Genomic DNA, 25,023 nt, shown 5'->3' with positions numbered 1-25,023 from the left:
ATATAGAAAGCTCACTGATAGGATTTCAAATGCCAGATGTATCTAATTTGAAGAAACTTCTGCAGGGCCAGCACTAGGGCATAACAGGTAAAGCCACCGCCTGTGGTGCCAGCATACCACATAGGCTCTAGTTCGTATTCTGGCTGCTCCAATTCTGTTCCAGCTCCCTGCTGATGCACCTGGGGAAGTAGCAAATGATGACCCAACTGCTTGGGCCCCTGCACCCACAAGACCCAGGAGAAGCTCCATGGCTCCTGGTTTTGGACCAGCCCAGCTTCTGCTGTTGTGACCATTTGGGGAGTGAACCAGTGGATGGAAGACCTCTTTCTCTCTCCCTCTCTCTCTCTCTCTCTCTGTAACTCTGCTGTTCAAGTAAATAAATCTTTAAAAAAATAAAAAAAAAAGAAGAAGAAGAAAGAAAGGAAAAAAAAGAAAAGTTTGCTGATGTTAATTTCAGTGTAGTATTAACCAAGAAAAACCCCAATTATTTATTAAAATACTTCTACCTTTTCCAGTTGCATATCCATGAAGGGCAAGATTTTTTTTTTTTTTCATAAATTGCAACCAGCACAGCATACCTGGTGTAATACAGAAGGAGATATGAAAATAAAGTTTTTTTTTTTAAGGCAGACATTACAAAGATTTGCAAAACTATTAACAGTGCCGCTCTTCTCATAAAACTTTCTTTAAAAATATTTTTCATAAAAATGTAATATTTATATTAATATGTAATGGGTTTGTTATCATCACTTGTAAATGAATGATAAATGCTTTAAATACTTCAGTTTTAATTTCCAGCATAGTAACTATTGGTAGCTAAAACCCACATCAACAAAAGTTTTTTGAGTAGAAATTCTTTAGAACACTATAAAAATCTATAATGAGTAAATTTTCCCTGAACTGCATTAACTGGTTCCTTTTCCCTCTCTTGGATCGTTAGACTTAAGTGTAAATTACCTATGAGTCCAATTTGACAGTGGATCCTAGTTAGAGCTGATGCATAACTGATGAGCAGTGGCTTAAGCCTGAAAATTAATGGCTGGTATGTGGTCTACTATAATAACTATAGTAGTTTCCCATTGATTATTCTAGCATACTCCATAAAGTATTCATTTCCTATGCTGTAAGTTGTAGTCACTACAGTTTGCAAATGAGAAAAGGAAATCCAGAGACTTGCCCAGTAACAAAATCTACATTGAAGGTGCTCCTGCACGTCTTGTGCCATCTGTCATATATATTAATAACTATCATTGATTGTTTTACGTTATCTCTGATCCTTCTAAGAACCTTATAGAAAAGTATTATCTTCATTATTATCTTCATTTTGATAATAAGGAAATTGGTCCTTAGTGCCAATCTACTTGTTCTCTTACTCATCATCTGTTTATTAAACAAATATTTATTAAGCCCTTGTCATGAGCTAGACAATTTCTAGGTACTGAGTTATATAGCTTATAAGTAGCAAAGCTACATTGGGGGCTCTGATTCCAAAACCAATTATTGTTTCTTAGTGTAGAGATAACATTTGTCCTTTATTTTATTTATTGAAAGAGTAATGCTGATGTGAATGCATTGAATCATTTATTAAGGACCACAGATGCTCCCTAATCTCATGTTGCTAGTAATCATAAGGAAAAATAGGGAAAGGGCCATTGGAAGATGGTGTTTGTCAAGCCCTACTTTGGAAAAGCACTAGCAAGGATGCTTGCTTTTCATTGTCCTATTCATTTAATTACTAGAGCAAGAGACCTCTTCTCAGGCCCTAAAGAAAAACTTAACTGTTTATGCCTATAGGTTTGAGAGGAGGTAATTGCCATATCTTAATATAGCCTCATGAATATCTTTCTTGTAGGTATATCCCAAGCAAGTAACAAGGATTTAATGCATACAGGAAATGACATGAGTGTGCTATATGTTTGTGATTGACTTGGATATGGATAAAATGATATTAAGGAAAATTGAACATTTTTAATATGTTCATAAAATTATGTTCATTTGAAAGCAGGTGAAAGGGGAAAATATCAGTTGAACAAAGAAGAAATAAAGTTTTTTGAAATTACTGTTTGATAACAGAATTTTTAGTGATAGTAAATTAACTTTTTAAGATTTACTTATTTGAAAGAGTTACAGAGAGGCAGAGAGAGAGAGAGAGGTCTTCCACAACAGCCGAAGCTGAGCTGATCTGAAGCCAGGAGCCAGGAGCTTCTTCTGGATCTCCCACAAAGGTGCGGGGGTCCAAGGACTTGAGCCATCTTCTACTGCTTTCTCAGGCCACAGCAGAGAGCTGGATTGATAGTGGAGCAGCCGAGTCTTGAACCAGCAGCCGTATGATGATGCCGACACTGCAGATAGCAGCATTACCTGCTGTGCCACAATGCCAGCCCCAGGAAATAAATCTAAGTAAAGGCTGTGCACTGTACTGGCAGAGAGGGCAGGCTTTTTTTTTTTTTTTTTTAAGGTAGCATTACAGACAGTGAGAGAGACAGAGAGAAACATCTTCCTTCCGTTGGTTCACTCCCCAAATGGCCACAATGGCCAGAGCTGCGCTGATCCAAAGTCAGGAGCCAGGAGCTTCTTCTGAATCTCCCACATGGGTGCAGGGACCCAAGGACTTAGGCCATCTTATACTGCTTTCCCAGGCCATAGCAGAGAGCTGGATCAGAAGAGGAGCAGCCGGGATTAGAACCAGCGCTTATATGGGATGCTGGCACCACAGATGGAGGATTAACCTACTGCACCACAGCACCAGGAGGGCAGGCTTTTGAGTCAGACTCATCTGGTTTAATTCTGGCCCCATCACTTAAGCAGCTTTACCTTGGTTAGGTATATTACTTGAGCTTTCTAAGGCTCATTTTCCATCTCCTTAAAATCCAAATTATAGAACCCTCTTCATAGAATTTTTGTAGATTAAATAATATAGAATATATGTATGTATGTAGCCTGATCAATGACATGTAAAACATTTGTTAGTTGTTGTTACTTATTAAGTAGATTTTTTTTTCAAAAGAGCTAGATGGATAAATCTTTTTTATTTTTATTTATTTGAAAGTCCATTATGAAGAGAAGAAGGAGGGATAGAGAAATTGATCTTGCATCTGCTGGTTTACTACCCTGATGGCCATAAGTGTCCAGGGCTGGGCCAGGCCAAAGCCAGGAACCAGAAGCTTCATCTAGGTCTCCTACGTGGGTGACAAGGGCCTAAGGACTTGAGCCATCTTTCACTACTTTTTTCAGGCCATTAGTAGGGAGCAAGATAGGAAGTGAAACAGCGTGAACTCGAATTGGCACCCATATGGGATGCCAGTATCACAGGCAGCTGTTTTACCTGCTACACCACAACGCTGGCCCCTGATATCTTTTCATAATTTGAAAGAACTTTTAAACCTCATGACTTAGACATTCATCTTTGTGGTTTGAAAAGTTCTTCAAATCTAACTCTTTAGCTGCTGGTATAGTACTTTACTTTTTCATTGAACATAAAAATAATTTACATGAAAACATGAAAGTATTTTAACTAGACATTAGTATACTAGTCCATAAATTTTAGACTATAGTTAGTCCTTTCAGATTACTTCTAAAATGCCTTTCTACTTTTAAATAACTTAATCAGTTGAATTTGCATATAAAAACTTTGTCTAAAATAAGGTTTGGCCATCTTTATGTATTGTTAGGTAACACAACAGTGGATGAGTTAATGATGAGACTCATGGCTGCAATGGAGATCTTCACAGCCCAGCAACAGGAAGACATAAAGGATGAGGTAAGGACAAGGCTAAGCAGACCTTTCACAGGATTTTCATGAGTTAATTTGTCACGTGATATAGCATCTGAGGTTATGCAGTTGGGTTTACCATTCTGTCTATTCTTTTCATCACCCCAAGGCTCAATAATTTGTTTAAATTTATAGGCTTTTTACACTTTTCTAGATTTGGGGTAGTGACAGGAGATCAGTTTCAGAGAAATGAGTTCACAGGCATGTTTACGGAAGATACTACTCTCCAGGAAATGATGGCTACTATATAGGTTTGGGTTTCTTTGTTGTTGTTTTCTTTTCTTTTGTTTTGTTTTTTTGACAGGCAGAGTGGACAGTGAGAGAGAAAGACAGGTAGAGAAAGGTCTTCCTTTTCCTTTGGTTCACCCCCCAATGGCTGCTGCAGCCGGCGCCCTGTGGCCAGCATACCGCACTGATCCGAAGCCTAGAGCCAGGTGCTTCTCCTGGTCTCCCATGTGGGTGCAGGGCCCAAGCACTTGGACCACCCTCCACTGCACTCCTGGGCCACAGCAGAGAGCTGAACTGGAAGAGGAGCAACCAGGACAGAATCCGGCGCCCCAACCGGGACTAGAACCTGGGGTGCTGGCACCGCAGGCAGAGGATTAGCCTAGTGAGCCGCGGTGCCGGCCTACTATATAGGTTTTATCACTCACTTGTAAGATTCCCTGACACTTTTTAACTATTGAGATTGATTGACAATAAACACATTTTATATTTGGATGTATTTTTAAGTATTGTGAGAATCAGTAAAAAGTCTCTAGAATTCTGAATTTTTTTATTGTTCCATACTCAGATGTTATAGATAATATGAGCATAGAACTTTAAATAAAATAACAGCAGTACACTGATAAAGATAATAGTATTCAACACTTACTAAGTAGCTATAATGTGCTAGGCACTGTGCTGAAAATTTAACATATATCATCATGTCTTCCTTTCTTATCACGGTCTATTCCAGTACCTCCTATTTACCTAACCCAGTCAGTGGCTGAAAGCCGTGACAACCTCCTTAAGAAAAAGCTGTGTAGAGCATGGATCCTGAGAGACAAATGAGAGATAAACTAACACAGATTGTTACTGTTATCTCCACGTTTCAGATTAGAAAACTGGGATTCAAAATAGGGAAAACTGGACAAAATCATATAGCCAGTAGAGGCTATAATATTTTAAAGTAACCATTAAATACTCAAGAGAGAAATTTCTGGAATTGAAAAATAGCCTTAAGATAAATTATGAGACAAATACTAGCATTTCTCATTTGAGGTGCTAAATTCACAGATATTTGTAAAATTATCCTTTTAATTTTTCTGCTTTTACTTTTTAAAAAACAAGATTTACATAGAGCAAATAAGGGTGAGTGTGGTTTCTGTGTAATGATAAAATATGAGTGTTGTTAATAGAAGTACCATGTAGTTACTGCAAATGTGAAACATGTAGACAATTTTAACGTAACCCTGTACTACTATATTTTACTTACTGCTGTCTTCCAACAGCCTGTGAATTCGTTAAGAGCAGGATTCATAACAAATTTGTGTTTGTAAATCTATCTCTTAACAGTATGCCCAGGACAAAGTTAGCACTCAGATATTTGTTAAACATTGAATAAATTAATTTTACATGAAATAAGACACTTAAAAAACTATTTTGTCACAATGGTATAATCCCTGATTAAAATAACAATATGAAAATTTTGTCTGCTATTTATGGTTTAGTTTTAATATTCATTAGGTTTATTTATTGCTGTAAAATTTTTGAGTTTTCTTGATAGTGTTTCGTTTACTTTGAAAGAAAGGCAATCAAGTATATGATGGAAAGATGTTTATCTGTTACTCTAAAAATTGACAGTGACATTTTGAAATAATGAAGTACTGTACTTAGTTAGGAATTTGTAATAATAGGTGTGTTGCCATTCAAGATTACATTTATCCTAGAACAGAGGCATTGATTGACAATAATTCACTAAATACATCCTTCAGCCATTTAAATCTTGAGTCTCATTAGTATCAGATTTACAGATTATGCTGTATAATAATATGAATGCACAATATTTGCATGCATATTCCCAGTACATTCTCTCATCTTAATTTGTGTTCCCCATAATTCATTGGTAAAGAAATTGACTTTAATTCCTTTAATACTGAGCACAAAATTTAATATGAGGGTTACAGAAAAATCCAAGGCTCCATATAATTGAATTTTTATTGAAATTTAACTGTAAGAGGTAAAGATTTCTCTTTGTTTTTAGTGTGTCATGAAAGTTATCAGGTTTTATAACTGGTGCTCCTGTGCAAAAGCTTTTCTAAGTTTAAAGACTTCTGGCCGGCGCCATGGCTCAACAGGCTAATCCTCCGCCTAGCGGCGCCGGCACACTGGGTTCTAGTCCCAGTCGGGGCGCCAGATTTTGTTGCCCCTCTTCCAGGCCAGCTCTCTGCTATGGCCCGGGAGTGCAGTGCAAGATGGCCCAAGTGCTTGGGCCCTGCACCCCATGGGAGACCAGGAGAAGCACCTGGCTCCAGGCTTTGGATCAGTGCGGTGCGCCACCGCAGCGTGCCAGCCGCAGCGGCCATTGGAGGGTGAACCAATGGCAAAGGAAGACCTGTCTCTCTCTCTCTCACTATCTACTCTGCCTGTCAAAAAACAAAAAACAAACAAACAAAAAAAAACACCTCTTTGAACTTTGCTTAGATCATAATGATTTGTTATATGCTGAATAAAAGGCAAGAAACATTGGCCTTTTAATTGTGCATTGCAAGGATTTTTTTACATTACAAGTAAAATGTGATCTTAATCCTGCAATTAAAATAAAATTAGTGAACAGGTTTGGGTGATGGCTTCCTAGGGCTGAATTTATTTAAACTTAACATTGGTATATTCCACCTATCACTTCAGTGATTCCATTGAATTATCTGTAGTATAGTCATGTGTTGCTTGGGGCCAGTGTTGTGGTACAACAGGTTAAGCCACAGCTTGTGACACTGACATCCCTTGTTGGAGTGCTGGTTTGAATCATGGCTGCTCTACTTCCCATCCAGCTCCCTCATAATACTCCTGGGAAAGCAGCACAAGATGGCCCAAATCCTTGACCCTCTGCCACCCACGTGGGAGACCCAGATGGAGTTCACCTTGGCCCAGCCCTACTAGTTGCAGCCATTTGGGGAACAGATGAAAGATCTCTTTCTCTGTCATTCTCTCTCAATCACTCTGCCCTTCAAGTAAATAAAATAAGTCTTTTTAAAAAAAAATAAAAAAGCATTGAATTTTTCACTTTAAATGGATTAATTGTATGCTATGTAATTTACATAATCTTTTTTTAAAAATAAGATTTATTTTATTTATTTGAAAGAGTTACAGAGAAAGGTAGAGACAGAGAGAGAGGTCTTCCATCCACTGCTTCACACAACGGCCAGGGTTGTGCCCATCCAAAGCCATGAGCCAAGAACTTCTTCTGGGTCTCCCATGTGGGTGCAGGAGCCCAAGCACTTGGGCCATCCTCCACTGCTTTTCCAGGCCATAGCAGAGAGCTTAAGCGGAAGAGGATCAGCCAGGATTAGAACTGGCACCCATATGGGATGCTGGTGCTTCAGGCCAGGGCTTTTAACCCACTGTGCCACAGTACCAGCACCCATAAATCTTTTTTTTTTTTTTTTTTTGACAGGCAGAGTGGATAGTGAGAGAGAGAGAGACAGAGAGAAAGGTCTTCCTTTTGCCGTTGGTTCACCCTCCAATGGCCGCCGCGGTTGGCGCGCTGCGACCGGCGCACCACGCTGTTCCGATGGCAGGAGCCAGGTGCTTCTCCTGGTCTCCCATGGGGTGCAGGACCCAAGCACTTGGACCATCCTCCACTGCACTCCCTAGCCACAGCAGAGAGCTGGCCTGGAAGAGGGGCAACCGGGACAGGATCGGTGCCCTGACCGGGACTAGAACCCGGTGTGCCGGCGCCGCAAGGCGGAGGATTAGCCTAGTGAGCCGCGGCGCCGGCCCATAAATCTTTTTTTTTAAACTTAGTTCAGTAAGGTTGCTGAAGGAAGATCATGGCTACTCAAATAAAAAATGATTGCACTTGAATGTCAATCTACATTCAGCTTTAATACAATGAATAGTAGTTAATAGTTGATATAACATTGAAGAAAATGGTAAAAATTGCTAATACCTTTGGCAGCTATAGTGGAAATTATTCTAATAGATTGTTTAAAATAATAGAAAGGGAATCTGTTTCCTCAAGTGTACTGATTATTGAAGGCAGTGTTTTCTAAGTATGACCTGGATTCTGTAAGAAATACAGGTTCTTGGGCTTTACTCCAAATTTCTTGAGTCAGAATTACAAGGGTGGGACCCAGAATCTTTGTTTTAACAAGTCTTCCAAGGAACTCTGATGCACATTGAAGTTTGAGATCTTCTAATCTGAGAGAAAAGTGTGAGCATTAGCTTCTGTAATGAAGCATGAAGTAAAAAACTTTTCATGGCACAAATCCTATATGGTAAAAATCCACAGAACTCATCCAAATTTATATCTTAGCAATAGAGTTTGTGTTTCTGAGATCTATTAGTGCTAAAAATGCATGGTTTCAAATTTTTAGAATAATATATAAGAACTTTATTCTTAAGAAAAAATGAACTTTCATTATCAAGAGTTTGATCTTTTCAAAAACTTGAAACTTTTTGTTATTTTTTAATGTGAGAAATCAAAGATACGTAATAGATCATCTTTTAAGTCCTCAAAGCTACAACAGAACACTGAAAAACATTTTTTTAGAGTAAGAGCAACAAAAAAACGCGCTAGTAATCTCCCAAGGTTAAGCGGTCAGCTTTTCATATTTTGCTTTTGTTTAACCTCATCGACTTAAAAGTGTGACAGAGTTTTTATTACACTTATTTTATTAGAAATATGTCCACTTGGTGGCTGGTGTGCCATGGCGCAATAGGTTAATCCTCCACCTGCGGTGCTGGCATCCCATATGGGCGCTGGTTCCAGTCCCAGCTGCTCCTCTTTCAATCCAGCTCTCTGCTGTGGCCTGGGAAAGCAGTAAAGGATGGCCTAAGTGTTTGGGCCCCTGCACCCTCATGGGAGACCAGGAAGAAGCACCTGGCTCCTGACTTCAGATCAGCACAGCTCCAGCCGTTGTGGCCACTTGGGGATTGAACCAACGGAAGAAAGACCTTTCTCTCTCTCTCTCCCTCTCACTGTCTGTACTCTACCTGTCAAATAAATAAATAAAATCTTAAAAAAAAAAAAAGAAATATGTCCACTTGGATCCTTTTTTAAAAGCTATATTTTATTTATTTGGAAGTCAGAGATACAGAGAGGGAGAGTCAGTGAAAGAGAGATCTTCTATGCCATCCTCTAATTCACTCTCCAAAAGGTCACAATGGCCAGGGCAGGGCCAAGCTGAAGCCAGGTGCCTGGAATTCCATATGGATCCCCCTACATGGGTCTCCCAAGCACTTGAGCCATCTTCTGCTGCCTTACCAGGTGCATTAACAAGGAGCAGGTTCGGAAGTGGAGCAGCCAGGACTCAAACTGGTGCTCATATGAGATGCCACCGTCACAAGCGGAAGCTTAACCCACTGCACCACAACATCAGCCTCTTGGGTCCTCATTTGATCAAAATATTCAGACACAAATGAAAGAGCTGACAGGGACTAGAGCTGTGGCACAGTGGGTTAAAGCCCCAGCCTGCAGCACTGGCATCCCATATGTGCACCGGCTTGAGTCCTGGCTGCTCCACTTCTGATCCAGCTCTCTGTTAATGGCCTGGAAAAGCAGAAGAAGATAGCCCAACTCCTTGGGCCCCTGCATCCACATGGGAGACCTGGCTCTTGGCTTCGGATTGACTCAGCTCCTGCCGTTGGCAGTCATTGGGGGAGTGAACCAGCAGATGGAAGACCTTTCTCTCTCTCTGGCTCTACCTCTCTCTGTAATTTTGTCTTTCAAATATACAAATTAAATCTTTAAAAAAAAAAAAAAAGAACTGACAAGCATCTGCTTTCATTTCTACTAATCTCAAGTTGGGATTTTCAAATGATAGGAAAAAAAGAAAATAAGATGACTTCTGCTGAAAGTGGGATCCAACAAACTATATAAATAATGTTGGTAAAATATTTCAAATGTATCAGTTACCTTCTAACTGATTTAAAAACTATTACTTGTATTAATTAAATATTTTTTAATCTAAAAGTTATAATCTTAGCAGTTTTCACAAAGTTGGCAGTTTGCACATGGGCCAGTATCATGTATTCAATATCAAAGGAATTAAAGTCAACTTTATTATAAATTAATTATGGGGAATACAGGTTAACATGAATGAATTGGCTAGGACTATGCACACAATTTTTTATGTTCACATTATTATACAACTTATTCTGTAAACCTAATGAGATGCAATTTATACAGAAAATAATTCGCAAAATCCAACACTCTTACATTTTAAAAACATAAACCAGGAATAAAGGGAACTTCCCAACATGATAAAAACCATTTAGTCAAAAACCACAGCGGACATGCTCAGTAATCAAACCTTGAAAACTTGTCTCCCAACATCAAGAAAAAGACAAGGGTGCCTACTTTGACTACTGCTGTTCAACAGTACTGGAACTTCTAGTCAGAACAAATAGGCAAGAAATAAAATACATCCAGATTAGTAAGGAAGACCTAATGTCATCTGTATTCACTGATGACATGATCATATATATATGCAAAATATAATATAAAATAAAGATAGTGTACCAAAGATAGTCTTGGAACTGGTAAATTACTCAGCAAAATTGCAGATGATATAAGCATATAAAAATCTGTTGCATTTCTGTGTAGTAGCAGTAAGAAATCTGAACTGGAAATTAAGAAGATAGTTGTATTTACAAAATCTTTTTTGAAAAAGTAAAATACTTAGGGAGAAATTTGACCAAGGAAGCTCAAGCTGTCCACTGCAAACTACAAGCTACTTCTGAAAGAAATTAAGGAGACCTAATTAAGTAGAAAAACACACCCTCTTCATAGATTGAAAAGCATAATTTTAACAATAAGCAAATTCAAAACAATCTACAAATTTGGTGGACTCCCCATCAAAATTTCAAAGACTTTTTTTGATAGAAATAAAAAAAAACTCATCCTAAAATTTATATGAAATCTCTAGGGACCCCCAACCAGGCAGTGCTGAAAGATTCCCATTTCCTTATTTCGCAACTTACTGCAAAGACTCAGTAATGGAAGCAGTACAGGACTGGCATAAAGACAGATATACAAACCAGAGAGATAAAATAAAGCCCAGAAATAAATCCTCACATATGTGGTCAGTTGATTTTCAACAAGGATACCAAGATCATGTATGGGAAAAGCAACAGTATCCAACAAATGGTGCCAGGGAAACTGGATATTTAGATGCAAAAGAGTGGGATTGATCCCTTACCTTATACCATGTACAAAAATGAATTTAAAATATACTAAAGACCTAAACTTAATTGCTAAATATATGAAATACTTAAGAGAAAACATAAAGGAATAGCTTGGATTCAACAATGGTTTCTTAATGTGACACCAAAAACACAGCTAACAAAAGAAAGAATAGACTGGATTTTCTCAAAATTTAAAACTTTGCATCAAGAGCTACTGTTAATAGAGTGAAAAGACAACCTGTAGGAAAGTAAAAAAAAAAAAAAACAAAACTGTAACTCATCTCAGACAGGTTTAATATCCAGAATATATAGCTAACTCCTTTAACTCAATAATAAAAAGAAATCAATTCAAAAATGAGCAAAGGAGTTGGATAGATATTTCTTCAAAATAAATATATATATATATATATATATGCACAAATGGTCAGCAAGCATATGTAAAATATTCAAAATCATCAGTAATTAAGGAACTACAAATCAAAAGCACAATGAAATAGCCCTTAGAATGACTCTAATTAATAAAGTGTTGGCAAGGATGTAGAGAAATCTGGAACTTTTGTACATTGCAGTGAAGGTAAAACATCAGCCACTGTAGAAAACAGTTCAGCAGTTCCTCAGACGTTAAACAAATAATTGCCATAAAAGCCAGTAATTCTACTCCTGGGTATACCCAAAAGAATTGAAAACAGGGACTCAAATAATTATATGTACACAAATGTTCATTCTATGATAGCAAAAAGGTGGAAGCAATGCAAATGTCTATCAGTTGGTGAATGCATAAATAAATGTGATATAGCCATATAATGAGATATTACTCAGCCATAATAAGCATTGAAATACTGATAACATGCTACAACACGGATAAAACTTGGAAACATTATGCTTAAAGTGAAAAAAAAAAAAAAAGCCAGACACAAAGTGACAAATATTAAGTGATTTTTGAATAGGCAAATTTTTGCCAAAAAGAAGTCTTGAATAGGCAAATCCATAGGGACAAAAAGTGCATTAGTGGAGTGGTACAGAAATTATTGTTTAGGAGTACAGAGTTCCTTTTCAGGTGATTTTTAAATGCTGCAGAAATAGATGGTATGGCAATTGCACAACATTATGAAGGCATTTAATGCCATTAAATTATGTACTTAAAGTATGTTGTATTTTATGTATATTTTTACCATAATAAAAAAAGAAAGAACACAAAGTACATGAATACATACAATGCTTAGTTCTTTTGAGTGTGGAGAAGTGGGAGATTACTGTTAACGGGCAGTTTAAGAAATTGTTGGTTGTTGAGCTCAGTACTTGCTGAAGATTACGAGGAACTGACAGAGTAGAAAGGATTCAAGCTCTGCCTTCATGAGCTTTAATCATGAGCAGTTTATTACTTTGCATTCAATCCCATACTTTCATCTCTTAGGAAAACAAGGATGATAGGCGAAGTAGCTTAAAGAAGGAACTAAGCATATGTTGAGTGTTAGTGCCAAGCATTGTGATCAATACTCTGTGTAAATGTCTTCCAGTTTTCATGAGATAGTTATTGGCCATACTTTATTAAGGAGGAAACTGAGGCTTGTAGAGGTTATTCAAATGTCACAAAACTATGGAAAATCCAGAATACACACTCACATGCCTTTCATATATCATGATACCTTGTAATTATGTTCAAGATGCATGGGATCAGTGCTCTTACCAAGATTAGGCAGAATCAAATTGGGCTGACCTAAAGAATAAATGAGACATGCTTGGATTCCCAAATATCATATTCACTTGAGTAGAAAAAGAGTTTGTCATAACTGTCTACTTTTTTGCATGGCACAGTGCTCACTGTTAAAAAGATAGAGCCACACCCTCTTTATTTTCATTTGTTGCTCTTAAAGTGCCTGGTAATAGATTAATTCATCCATTCATGACACCTCAGAGTTGAAATTAATTATTGTCATATATGAAACTAATGTAAAGAGATTTGTGACTCATCATTGGCATTATAATTCAACACACCTGTTCAGAGCCCCCCCTTCACATTTTTGGGTCTTTTGCCTGAGGTGGAGACTTCTTCATGGATTACAGTAACACTTTTTGACAAGCTTAGACTGGGTGGAGCTGCTGTGTAATGACAGAACACAATTGATGATATCTCAGTAATGCAGTCTTTTTCGATTTGGGCTGTCACCACTTATTACTGTAAAAGCATTCATTGTTAAATAGATGGCCCAACCTGTCCAACTTTTGCTTTCAGTAACAGTAAGGCCTAACAAAGTATGTTTACTTTTCTAGTTATGAAATATTAGCTGGCTTTGGGGGTAATACATCTAGTTATTTTAGTTTCTTGTATTTAATATTGTGTTAAAAAGTAGCTATATTAGCATTCTCCACATAAAAAAGTAAACCTTCTAAAGTCTTCTCAAGTGGATATTTAGACGCTCCTGATAACATAAACCTGACAAGCACTAAAAGAAAATATTAACTGAAACATTTTCTCCCTTTCCAGAAATCCTTTAAAATGAGTTAGAAGAAATTGTTCATGTCCTAAGTATTACACTAACTTAAATCCCTATCTTGGGAGACAGTTGTATCCCTCAGAAATTTTTCTTTCCTACAGGACCATTCACTTAGTTGGTCATGTTTTTGAGAAGGTGCTTGGGGGCTAAAAGTACTTTTCCATGGATATTCTTCCTTTACCTTGAATTTGTTTGCTACCAAACTGAGGAACTTTTACTGGTTGTTTCATGAGAAGACTAAAAAAAGGTATAAGATGTCATCACATACACACAAAACCATGTGAGAATATGCATGTGATATTTTGTTTGACTAGCCATGCTATGATATATACATATTTCAAAACATTATGTTGTGCATTATATATATATATATATATATATATAAAATGTTTGACTAAAAATTCATTTTTAAATAGTATGAGGGCTAATCCTATTCTTTAAGGAACTTATCTAAATTTAGATAGCCAAAGCCTATCCTTATGAAAATCTCTCTAACAAGTTTATTATACAACGTATAAGACTACAGAAGGATCCATCTTTATAGTTAGAAAGGATTTCTCAAGGCAGGCATTGTGGCACAGCAGTTTAAGCCTCCACTTTTGACACTGCCATCCCATATCGGAGTGCTGGTTCAAGTCCCAGCTACTCTGCTTCCAATCCAGCTTCCTGCTAATGGGCCTGGGAAAGCAGCTGAAGATGTCCCAAGTAGTTGGGCCCCTGCCACCCACATGGGAAATCCAAATAAAGTTTCTGGCTCCTGACTTTGGCCTGGTCCAGCCCTGGTTATTGCAGCTATTTAGGGAATGTACTAGGGAATAGAAGATCTCCCTTCCTGTGTCTTCTTCTCCCTCTGTCACTCTGCCTTTCATGAGAGACAGACAGGTCCCCTATCCACTGTCCAGTCCCCAAATGTGTGCAACTGCTAGAATGGGACATGGTGAGAGCCAGAGCCAGGAGTTGGGAGCCAGATCTCCCATGTGAGTGGCAAAACCTTAGGTACTTCAGTCATCACTGGTGCTTCCCAGGATCTACATGAACAGGAAGCTGAAGTCAGGAGCCAGAGTCAGAAATCAAACTCTAATATGGATGGAGGCATTTTATTACCTCTACTAAAGGCCCACTCACCCCTTCAGTGTTTTTTTAAATATTTTATTTAATATTTTTTGAAAGGCAGAGTTAGAGACACAGTGATCTTCTATCCACTGGTTTACTCCCCAAATAGCCACTACATCCAGGGCTAGAGTAGGCCAAAGCCAAGAGCCTGGAACTCCATCCGGGGGACTTGTGTGAGTGGCAGGAGCCCAGACACTTGAGCCAGATGCTGCTGCTTTCCTAGGTGCATTATCGGGCAGCTGGATCAGAAGCAGAACAGCTGGAACTGAAACAGTTGCGTACATGGGATGCTGGTGTCACAAATGGTGGTTCAATCCACTGGGCCACACATGGGCCTCTTCTTTAGCATTTTTAATGAATCACTTTTGCTGTACCAAATTACTTTTCTCTGATATTTTTGCCTCTCGTAGGAGATACTGAGAATACTCTAACACCTTTCCTCTAGCTAGAAGTTTGCTTTCACTCCACTTACCCTATCCAATTACCTGTCATCCCAGGAAACAAGTACATGTAATTTAGTATGAAAACAGCAATGACAGTAAGCAAAGACAGACATAACACAAAAGACTTCACAGAGGAGGAAACATTTGAGCCCTAAAGATGATATATTGTTCAACAGGCAATCCACCATTAATTTATTTGTTTTGGCCACTAAACTCTGCATTTTTTTTAGGGACCTGCTGTATGCCTACATTGTGCTCAATGCCAGTAGATAGAAGGCTGACACAGTTCTTTAGAATTTCATTGACATGCAAGTATAGGATTCCAGTGTAATGACATAATTGCCTTGATGGAGGTTTATGAAGCACATTGAGTTAAAAAGGTCACACTGGGGAAAATTCTTTTAAGCTGAAACTCAAAAGATTAGCAAAATTGTGGCAGGTAGATTTGTAGAGAACTTTCTTCTAGAATAAAGGTTACTTTTCAGTAGATTACTAGATTAAAATATACTATCAGCCAAAAGAGACACCCATCAAAATAAAGTGAGAGCCACTTGGTTAGGCAGAATGATTCTGATTTCAGATTAGATATTTTACATCAACAATAGCCATATATATTATATATACCTCCCATTTCTTATTATACTCGTTGTTGCAGACCATTTGTAGCATAAAGTGCATCAGAGTTAGTCAAAGCAAAGAAGAAATGGTTCTCCTCATTCCACACTTCTTTTTGTTGTTGGAAGTTTAGGTCTTGTTTTTTAAATATCCAGAAACAGAAAACATCCCTATAGGAAATTCCAGCAGACTAGAGAAAACTATTTTAATAGAATTGCTTTATGAATTTTTAGCTGCTCATTGTTGTTTTATTAAAGCAATTTACCACTTTTGTGCTGAAATACTTATAGCTTTTCATAGCTTTAAGGCCTTGAACTAAAGATGTTTATTTTCCTTGAGTGATAAGATGCCTAACAGAGAACAGTTGAAACTGATAGAAATAAAGAATGGTTCTTCCACTCTGAAAAATAGTTCTGACAGTTTGCCAGTAGGTTAAACATATATTTGACACATAACCCAGTAACTGAGTCCTAGGTATTATTCTTGAAAACTGTGTCTTTTGTTCACACAAAAACTTGTACACGGATGTTCTTCAAAGCTCTATTCATAATTATTGAAACAGAACAACCCAAATTTGTGGTCTTCAATTTAATAACTTCAGTAGGTGAATGGACAGACTGTTACGTTAATGACAATTCTGCTCAACAATAAAAAGGAACAACTGGTCAAACATTTGGGGGCACAGTGACTAAGATACTGCTTGGAACACTCAGCATCCCATGGAAGAGTGCCTGGGTCAAGCCCTGACTCCTCTGCATTCTATTCTGCTTCCTGCTATTACATATCCTAGAAGGCAGCAGGTGGCGGCTCAGGTACGTGGGTCCCTGCCACCCACGTGGGAGATCCTGACTTCTGCCTGGCCCAACCCTGGCTAGAGTGGGTATGTGGGGAGTGAACCAGTGAATCAACTCTTCTCTCTCTTTCTGGCTCTCGCTCACTCTCTGGCTCTTTCTCTCACTTGCTCTCTGCGTTTCAAATAAAATGAAAACTAATAAATTAGGTGCAAACTATTGAAACACATAACAGCTTCAGTGTATCACAAGGGAATTATATTTAGTAAAAGAAACCAGTTTCTGAACTTTCCATACTATAGAATCCTACTACATTATATTTTTGGAGAGATTAAAGCTATAGGGAATGAGAGCTGATGAAAAATTTCGAGGATTCAGGAGAGAGTATGACTGGAAAGGGTTACCAAGAGAGGTTTTTTGGGATGATGAAACTATATTCTGACTGTGGTGAAGGTTACATAAATTAATACTTGTGTTGGAATTCATAGAGCTGTACACCCAAAAGGATCCATTTTACTGTATATTCATTTGAGAATAAAATTAAGAACAAGGAAAGTAGTCCTTAGAATGGACTTTAAAATGGATTTCAGCAAAATTGTTTTTTAATATGTTTTATTAACCTTTTTGCATGCCTATGATAGTAGGCATAAAACCAGGCCAAATGCAAATTTGAAAGACAAGTATTAAAAGTCACTTTATGGAAGAGGAAGCTGAGGCACAGAACATTTAATGATTTTCACAAGTAATGTGCCATTTGGAAAAATCTGATTTTAAAGACAACAGTTAAGATTGTACAATCATATAAATATATACTGCATTCCTGGGGCAGACATTTATGCAGTGTTTAAGACACCACTTGAAATGCCTGCATCAGAGTGCCTGGGTTCAAGTCCTATCTCTGCTCCCATTCTAACTTGATGCTATTGCACTCCCTGAGAGGCAATGGTGATAGCTCAAGTAGTTGAGTCCCTGCTACTCACATGGGACACTTGGATTGAGTTCCTGGCTCCCAAGCATTTGGGGAGTGAACCAGCAGATGAGAGCGCCTGATCTCTCTCTCTTTCTCTCTCTCTCTCTCTCTCGTTCTCTTGAGCTCTTATTATAATTTTTAAAAATATATTAAATCAATAAAATAAAATACATTCCTAAGCCTCTGACCTGTTGAGTGAGTCCAATTTCCTCTTAAGTGAAATGGAGATAATAATTACCTAGCCGTTATGCATGATTTGAGGATTAAATAAGATTTTATACATATATATATAAAGGGTCTAGTTTTTTATTGTTATTTTTCTTCCCTTTGGTGTTTTTTTAAGTATTTTTTTAGTTATGGGACATCAAGTAAGTTGTGGGGGATTAGGGAGGAGGTTTGCAAATGATTTTGAATTTCAGCAAGTTGGTGAAGGGGTTGTTTTGTTTTTAAATAACATTTTTGCTTTAAAAATTATACCTTTGCTATAAAGTATTTCTTTAAATCTTGTTTCATAAGTTTTATATTATACACATATATGATAGATTTAATTCTACTTTAGAAGTTGTAGAGGATAGAATAATTATATGTAAACCACAAAGAATACAAGCTGTTGCATCTGTTCACTGCAAATATACCAGGTGTAACTGAGACAAAGAACATCTTGAATTTGTTTATTCTTGCAAAGCAATAGAAAGATTCAGCTTTGCAGCCTACCCGAAGTGTTTGTGCACGTATTTTACCTGGGAAGAAGTTGAAACCTCCATAGTTTTTTGCTCCAAAGATCAATTTGAATGTATACCTGTAGGTATCTAGTTTTTATTTACTAGGAAATGGAACTACAGGATTTCATGTTGACAGTCCAGACCAACCAACCGTGGAGAGCATACCTTTTTATGCTTGAGAGCCCTTTTATATTTACTTCTCAAAATGACAGTCTTCTGTGAAGAAACTGTCTAACATATACATAGCCACTCTTCCCTCACTTCTAAGTTTCAAGAGACTGCTCCTTACCCATTCATGTGCTTTCTCTTTAACTACTGAACACAATTAATCCAGTAAAATGCTTACCCTGTATTGCCCTGAAAAATTCTTTCACTGCCTGCTATGTGACAAGCACAGGCCAAGCTGTACAGGATAACACAGTTTCTACCCTCAGCAAGCTTCCCACTTAACTCTAATACTAAAACCTCAGTATCTGAAGTAATTAGAGAAAAATTAAGTTCACAGTGGGGAGATATAGTCCATGTGCAAGTGGAGTGGAAGGAAGTTGAGAAGAAGAAGACATGTGAGTGGGCTAGAGGAATCTAAAGGAAGAGTTGGTTTGAATTAGCCCTGGGTAGGTGGAAGAGTCTCTTTGTTCCAGGAGTTACTCACTGTCTCAGAGACAGCTATAGATCAGTGGTCAAGAGCTTAAGAAGAATATTGACTGAATTAGAATCCTAACTTGCCACCGAGCAGCTGTTTTAGCTTTAAAAAAAATCACTTAATCTTTATTTAACTCAGTTCCTTCTATTAGTAGCCACTTAATAAGGTACGTGCAAAGATTAAATCAGGTGATATGTGTTAATGCTTAGACCGATGCTTGACATCTAATAAATACTCAGGAAGTATTTTCTGAAGTAATAATACTATGAACTGAATTTGGAAGAATGAATAGGAGGTAATCACTTGGGTTGAGGAAGAAGGGCATTTTAACAATTTGGAACTGTAATGGAGCTTGGAACATGTGGGAGAAATAATGCAGTAAGAGGGACTTGTTCATAGAAGGAAAGAATGAGGAGCTCAAAACTCTGTATTAGGGCACCTTTTCCTTGAAGGTATATTTACATTCTTCTATAGAAAGCCTTAAGCTGGGGCCGGTGTTGTGGCATAGTGGGTAATGCCGCTACCTGTGACGCCAGCATCCTGTAAGAGCGCCAGTTGAGTCCCAGCTGCTCCACTTTCAATCCAGCTCTCTGCTATGGCCTGCACCCATGTGGGAGACCCAGAAGAAGCTCCTAGCTCCTGGCTTCTGTCCGGCCCAGCCCTGGCCTGTGGCCATTTGGGGAGTGAACCAACAGATGGAAGATTCTCTCTATATATACTCTGGCTTTCAAATAAATAAAATAAATCTTTTTTTTTTTTTTAATAAAAAAAAGCCTTAAACTGTGGGCAATGAGTATTCATTCATTACTTCTCCAAAGTAGAAACTCACATAATTAGATTTGTGATTTAGGAAGTTTAATACTGATGGCTCTGGCATTTGCTCACTCTGTTCATATCTTTACCATGGTACTATTTTGTTATAATTTTTATTTTGTATGCATTTTGAAATTCAGTACTTTTCAAAGTGTGTTCCACTGAGTACACATGTCTAAGATTTCTGGCTTTCTATGCTAGATTTGCTAAATCACAATCTGCTGGTGGTCGAGAGAGTCTGTATTTTCACAAATTCCTGTGTAATTAGTGATTTTTATGTATCATCAAATTTGAGAACCATTGGCTTAGTGGAAAGAAGATTTGCTTTAGAATCACACAGACCTAAGTGCTATTCACTCCCTTATTATGTATATACCATGGACAAATTACATATCCAGTTCACATCTTGGTTTCCCTATTTGTCCGGTGAAAATGAAACCCTATTGTGATATTTTAGGGTTGAAAACAAACAGTATATGTAAAATGACTCACCAGTAATGGGCCCTCGTATATTTTGCCTTCCTTTCCAAGTTTATACATCTCTTTCCCATAAATAGGTGAGAAAAGAAAGTCTTACTCATCATACTGTTTCTAGTTTGTAACACAAGGCCTAACATCTACTGGGTGTATAATAAATGTTTTATAAATGTGAATGAATGAATGAATTTTATGGAGAAGGACTGGAATTTGGGAGATGTATTAAGAGATTAAGGCTATAGACTGACCAAAAGATGACAGGGACTGGAGGCTGTGGTATAGCCGGTAAAGCCGCCGCGTGCAGTACAGGCATCCCATATGGGCACCAATTCGTGTCTCTGCTGCTCCACTTCTGATCCAGCTCCCTGCTAATGCCCTGGGAAAAGCAGCAGCAAATGGCCCAAGTGCTTATGCCCCTGCACCCATGTGGGAGATCTGGAAGAAGCTCCTGGCTCCTGGCTTCATCCTGCCTTATTCCCTGTCATCATAACCATTTGGGGAGTTAACCATTGGATGGAAGATCTCCCTCAAGCGTGCACTCTCTCTGTGACTCTGACTTTCAAATAAATTACTCTTTTAAAAAAGAGGGAGAGAGATGCCAGGGTCCAAACTGAGACATTTTGTTTAAAAAACATGTGGGTTGGAGTCTTAAGTTTCCAGGAAAATTTGTAATTTGTTTCTGGATTCATTTAGCCTTAATAAAAACTCAGTTTATGCTAATTTCCTGTAAAGCAGACACTGAGACAGCAACCCATCATTTGAAATCTTGCCACTAAAGAAATTAGCAGACCAGTCTTAAATCCAGCTTTTCAACTCACCCCACATACCAGTTCTATCCAGATGAAAAAGAATCTTTTCTAAACATCTCCACCGGAAATTCCAGAGACATTCTAGCAAAGCAAGACAATCTCAGCACTTACAAGTTACTTAGTACTTTGAGTTCATCTCTCTGTTTTCATAGTCCTACATGAACTCTTCTGAAATTTCTCTATTTAAAACTTGGTAACAAGAGTTTTAAAAATAACCAGTTAGTCTAAGGTTTAGGCTCTATTTTTGATGTAGTAGATAATCTCTGGCAGAATGTTGAATATCAGGTTTGTCTTAATTCTAATTTCATTGTTTTGAAGCACCAGCAGTTCACTCATGATTTACAGACAAATATGAAAGGAGGTAAAGGATGGAAACCTCACAGCAAAAGATCACAGGAAGCTCAGTTTCTCTTTGACATAGAATTAAACTCTGATGCTCTGTTAAAGCAATGTGTTAAAGTAATCTATTATGTTCTCTTGATGTCTGTTAAATTCTAATTGTTCAAAAACTTCTGCATTTTTATTAAGAGCTATGGGTTATTTGAATATGTGCTTATTTTCAAAGATTTGAATAATCACTTTGTAACAGATTTGGTCTATGTCATGATTTTAAGGAATCTTATATACAGACACACATTAATGTAGGAAGGGCAAGCTTTACAGCACAGCAGGTTAAGCTGCCACTTGCAACATTTGCATCCCATATCTGAGTGCCAGCCATTCTTCTGATCCAGCTCCTTGCTACTGTGCCTGGGAAGCAGCAGATTATGGCCCAAGTATTTTAGTCCCTGCCTGCCATGTGTGAGACCCAGATGCAGTTCCAGGCTGCTGGCTTCAGCTGTTGCAGCCCTTTGGGGAGTGAAATAGCAGATAGAAAATCAATTTCTTGCTCTCTTTCTTGATGTGCATGTATTACTCTTTCAAAGAAGTAAATCTTTTCAAAGATATATAGATAGGAGGATATTCATTCATACTTAATATATTTTTCTTTGCAAATACTTTGTTAATGGTAGATTTAATGAAACAAGAATTTTTATAGACTAGAAACCACAGTGATAAATTGGGCCTAAGACCACAGAATTTATTCTTACTATAGAGATGCAGGCTTCCAAGTCATTGCTGATTTCCATTAACTAGTACATTTCAGAGCATAATTCCACCATATGTTTCTCCATTTGTTCCTCTATCTGTGCTGATCTAAAGTAGAGCATATCTATGAGCTTGCCCTGGGCCCTCCTACCCTTTGCCCCCACTGCCTGCACTTAGAGTGTGGTTACTGAAGGCAGACTTGAATGCTTACAGAACCAACAGAGTGGATTAACCAGATAGACTGTAAAAATTAAAAGGGAAATGGCTATCTTTTTAAAATTTGGCATTTCAGAGAAATTAAAGTACCATTATAAGAACAGTAAGAATTTCATCAGACTTTTGAAACGTATTCTCAGTTTAGTCTAACTATTTTCTTCCAAATTATATCTAGTATGTAATCAGTGAATAGAACTTCTGATGTTCCTATATGAGGCCCTAAGACACCAATCCAGGAACACGCTTACAGAATGCCTTGGTCAGGGTATAGCAGATGGGCAGATACTTAAGCAACCCAAGATTCATGTGCATGTGATTGATCATGACCCTTCCCCTGCTTTTCTTCTCTGCTACTTCCATTTTACTGCTAGAAAAATGATGCTACTTGCAAGGGATCATTTACTTATGTCCTCCTTAGGCAGTTCTTAGGAAAAATTCAACTGCTTGCCCTAAGGTCATACATCTAGCTATTAGAAAAAAGGGAACTGGGGATGGTGCAGTGTCGTAGTGGGTTAAGCTGCTACCTGCAGCACCAGCATCCCATTTGGGCACCAGTTCATGTCCCAGTTACTCCACTTCCAATCCAGTTCCCTGTTTGTGTACCTAGGGAAGCAGCTGAAGATGCCCCAAGTTCTTTGGCCCCTGCCACCCACGTGAGATACCCAGAAGAAACTTCTGGCTCCTGGCTTCAGGCTTTCCCAGTGCCAGCCATTGTAACCATGTAGGGAGTAAACCAATAGATGGAAGATCCCTTTCTCTCCCTCCCTCTAGAACTCTGCCTTTCAAATAAATAGCAAATAAGTAAAAATTTTTTAATAAATAGCAAATAAGTAAAATCTTTTTTCTAGCTAAAAGGTTTTTTCCTATTTTAGAGATAAAATTGATCAGTGTTGAAAGGTGTCAAGGAACTTACCCAAAGACACAGAAATTAAATGGCAGACCCAGAATTCAAACCATGTCGTCTCAGTTTGAAACCTTTCTTTAGACTGTTCTTGCTACCAGGATGGAATAAGTACTAGAATCCACGGCATTGGCTAGAAAATGAAAGTCCTAGCCACAGTACACCATGAAGCCCATACCACCAGGCAGCACATTTTTTCAATGCCAGTTTAATGCAACTTTTCAAACAGTGCCTTCATTATTTACACCTTGAGTGCAACAAATTGAAAGTATTCCTCACATCTTTGTTGTTTGTAGTTATCAAGACAGCAACTCATGTGATTGCCTTCTATAATTTTGATACTTTTTTTTTAGGTTAAATTCACTTAAAAATGTTAACCTTTTCAAAATGTATAATTTAGTGGTATTTTGTGCATTCATAATGTTGTACACTATCATGTCTGTCCAGTTCCAAGACATTTTCATCATACCCATTAAATAGTCACTCCCTTTTCCCCTACTTCCTACACACGGTACTTGGCAACACTAATTTACTTTATGTCTGTATAGATTTGTGTGTTCTAGTTGTTATATGAACATAGTAAATGTAATCATACAATATATGCTTTTTGTGTCTGGCTTTTTCAAGGTTCATTCATGTTGTAGCATGTATGAGTACTTTATTTTTTTTGTGGCTAAATTATATCCATTCAATGAGCATACCACATTTGTTTTATCCATTTACCTTAGATGGACTGTTGGGCTGTTTCTGTCTCTTGGCTGTTGTGAATAGTGATATGATGAACATTTACATATAAATATCTCTTTGAGTCCCTGTTTTCAATTCTTTTGACTACTTACCTAGAAGTAGAATTATTGGATCATAATAATTCTATGTTTAAGTCTTTGAGGACCCACCATACAGTTTTCTAGGGTGTGTGGCTGCCCTGTTTCACATTCCATCCAGCAGTGTACATGGGGTACAATTTGTCCATGTCTTTGCCAGAACTTGTAATTTTTCCTTAAGAAAAAGAAATGGCCATGCAAGTGGGTGTGAGGTAGTATCTCATTGTGGTTTAGATTTGCATTTCCCAAATGATTAATGATATTTGCTATATTTCTCTATCTTTGTTGGCCAGTTGTTTATCTTCTTTGGAAAATATCAGATACTTGGAAAATACTAATACTTAGAAAATACCAGATACCACTTAAATATCTATCCTGATATGAAATTCACAAAGAAAAAATATTTTTGATGCCTAATTAATTACTCTCCTTAAGAACAGTGTAGGGGTGGGCATTGTAGCACAGTAGGTTAAATCAGCACATAGGATTCCCACATCCCAAATTGAGTGCCAGTTCAAGTCCCAGCTACTCTGCTTCCAGTATAGCTTCCTTTTAATGCATCCAAGGAGGTGGCAGATGATGGCTCAAGTGCTTGGGCCACTGCTACTCCACATGGGAGACCCAAATGTAATTCTGAACTCCTTTCTTTGGCCTTCCCCAGCCCTGGCTGTGTGTGGATATTTGGGGAGTGAACCAGTGGATAGAAGATATTCTTGTGTATTCATTCTCTTTCTGTCTCTTGCTGTCTCCCTTTCCCCTACCCCTTGACAATAAATAAACACTCACCAAAAAAATAAAAGTAGTTTAACTACTGAAATCTCTCCTCCCTCTGTTCTCACACCAACCAAGTAGTTTGAGCACAGTGCCTTAGAAAGTCAGTTGTTCTAGTTCAGTTCAGTCCATATTTATTTAACATCTACTGTGTGCTAAGCACTGTGCTC

At 37.9% G+C, this 25,023-nt stretch overlaps 1 protein-coding gene across 1 annotated transcript in view; it reads left to right on the top strand.

The window, feature by feature from the left end:
- The window catches only part of FAF1 (Fas associated factor 1), a 476,212-nt gene that overhangs the window by 360,795 nt on the left and 90,394 nt on the right, over positions 1-25,023 (top strand). The window contains exon 15 of the mRNA XM_062191295.1: positions 3,672-3,760. Coding sequence (XP_062047279.1) covers positions 3,672-3,760 — 89 coding nt within the window. The remainder of the gene's footprint in view (positions 1-3,671; positions 3,761-25,023) is intronic.

The sequence above is a fragment of the Lepus europaeus genome, chromosome 5 (assembly GCF_033115175.1).
Source record: "Lepus europaeus isolate LE1 chromosome 5, mLepTim1.pri, whole genome shotgun sequence".
NCBI lineage: Eukaryota > Metazoa > Chordata > Mammalia > Lagomorpha > Leporidae > Lepus > Lepus europaeus.
Note: the sequence above shows the minus strand (reverse complement) of the source record. Positions and strands in the feature narration are given on the sequence as shown.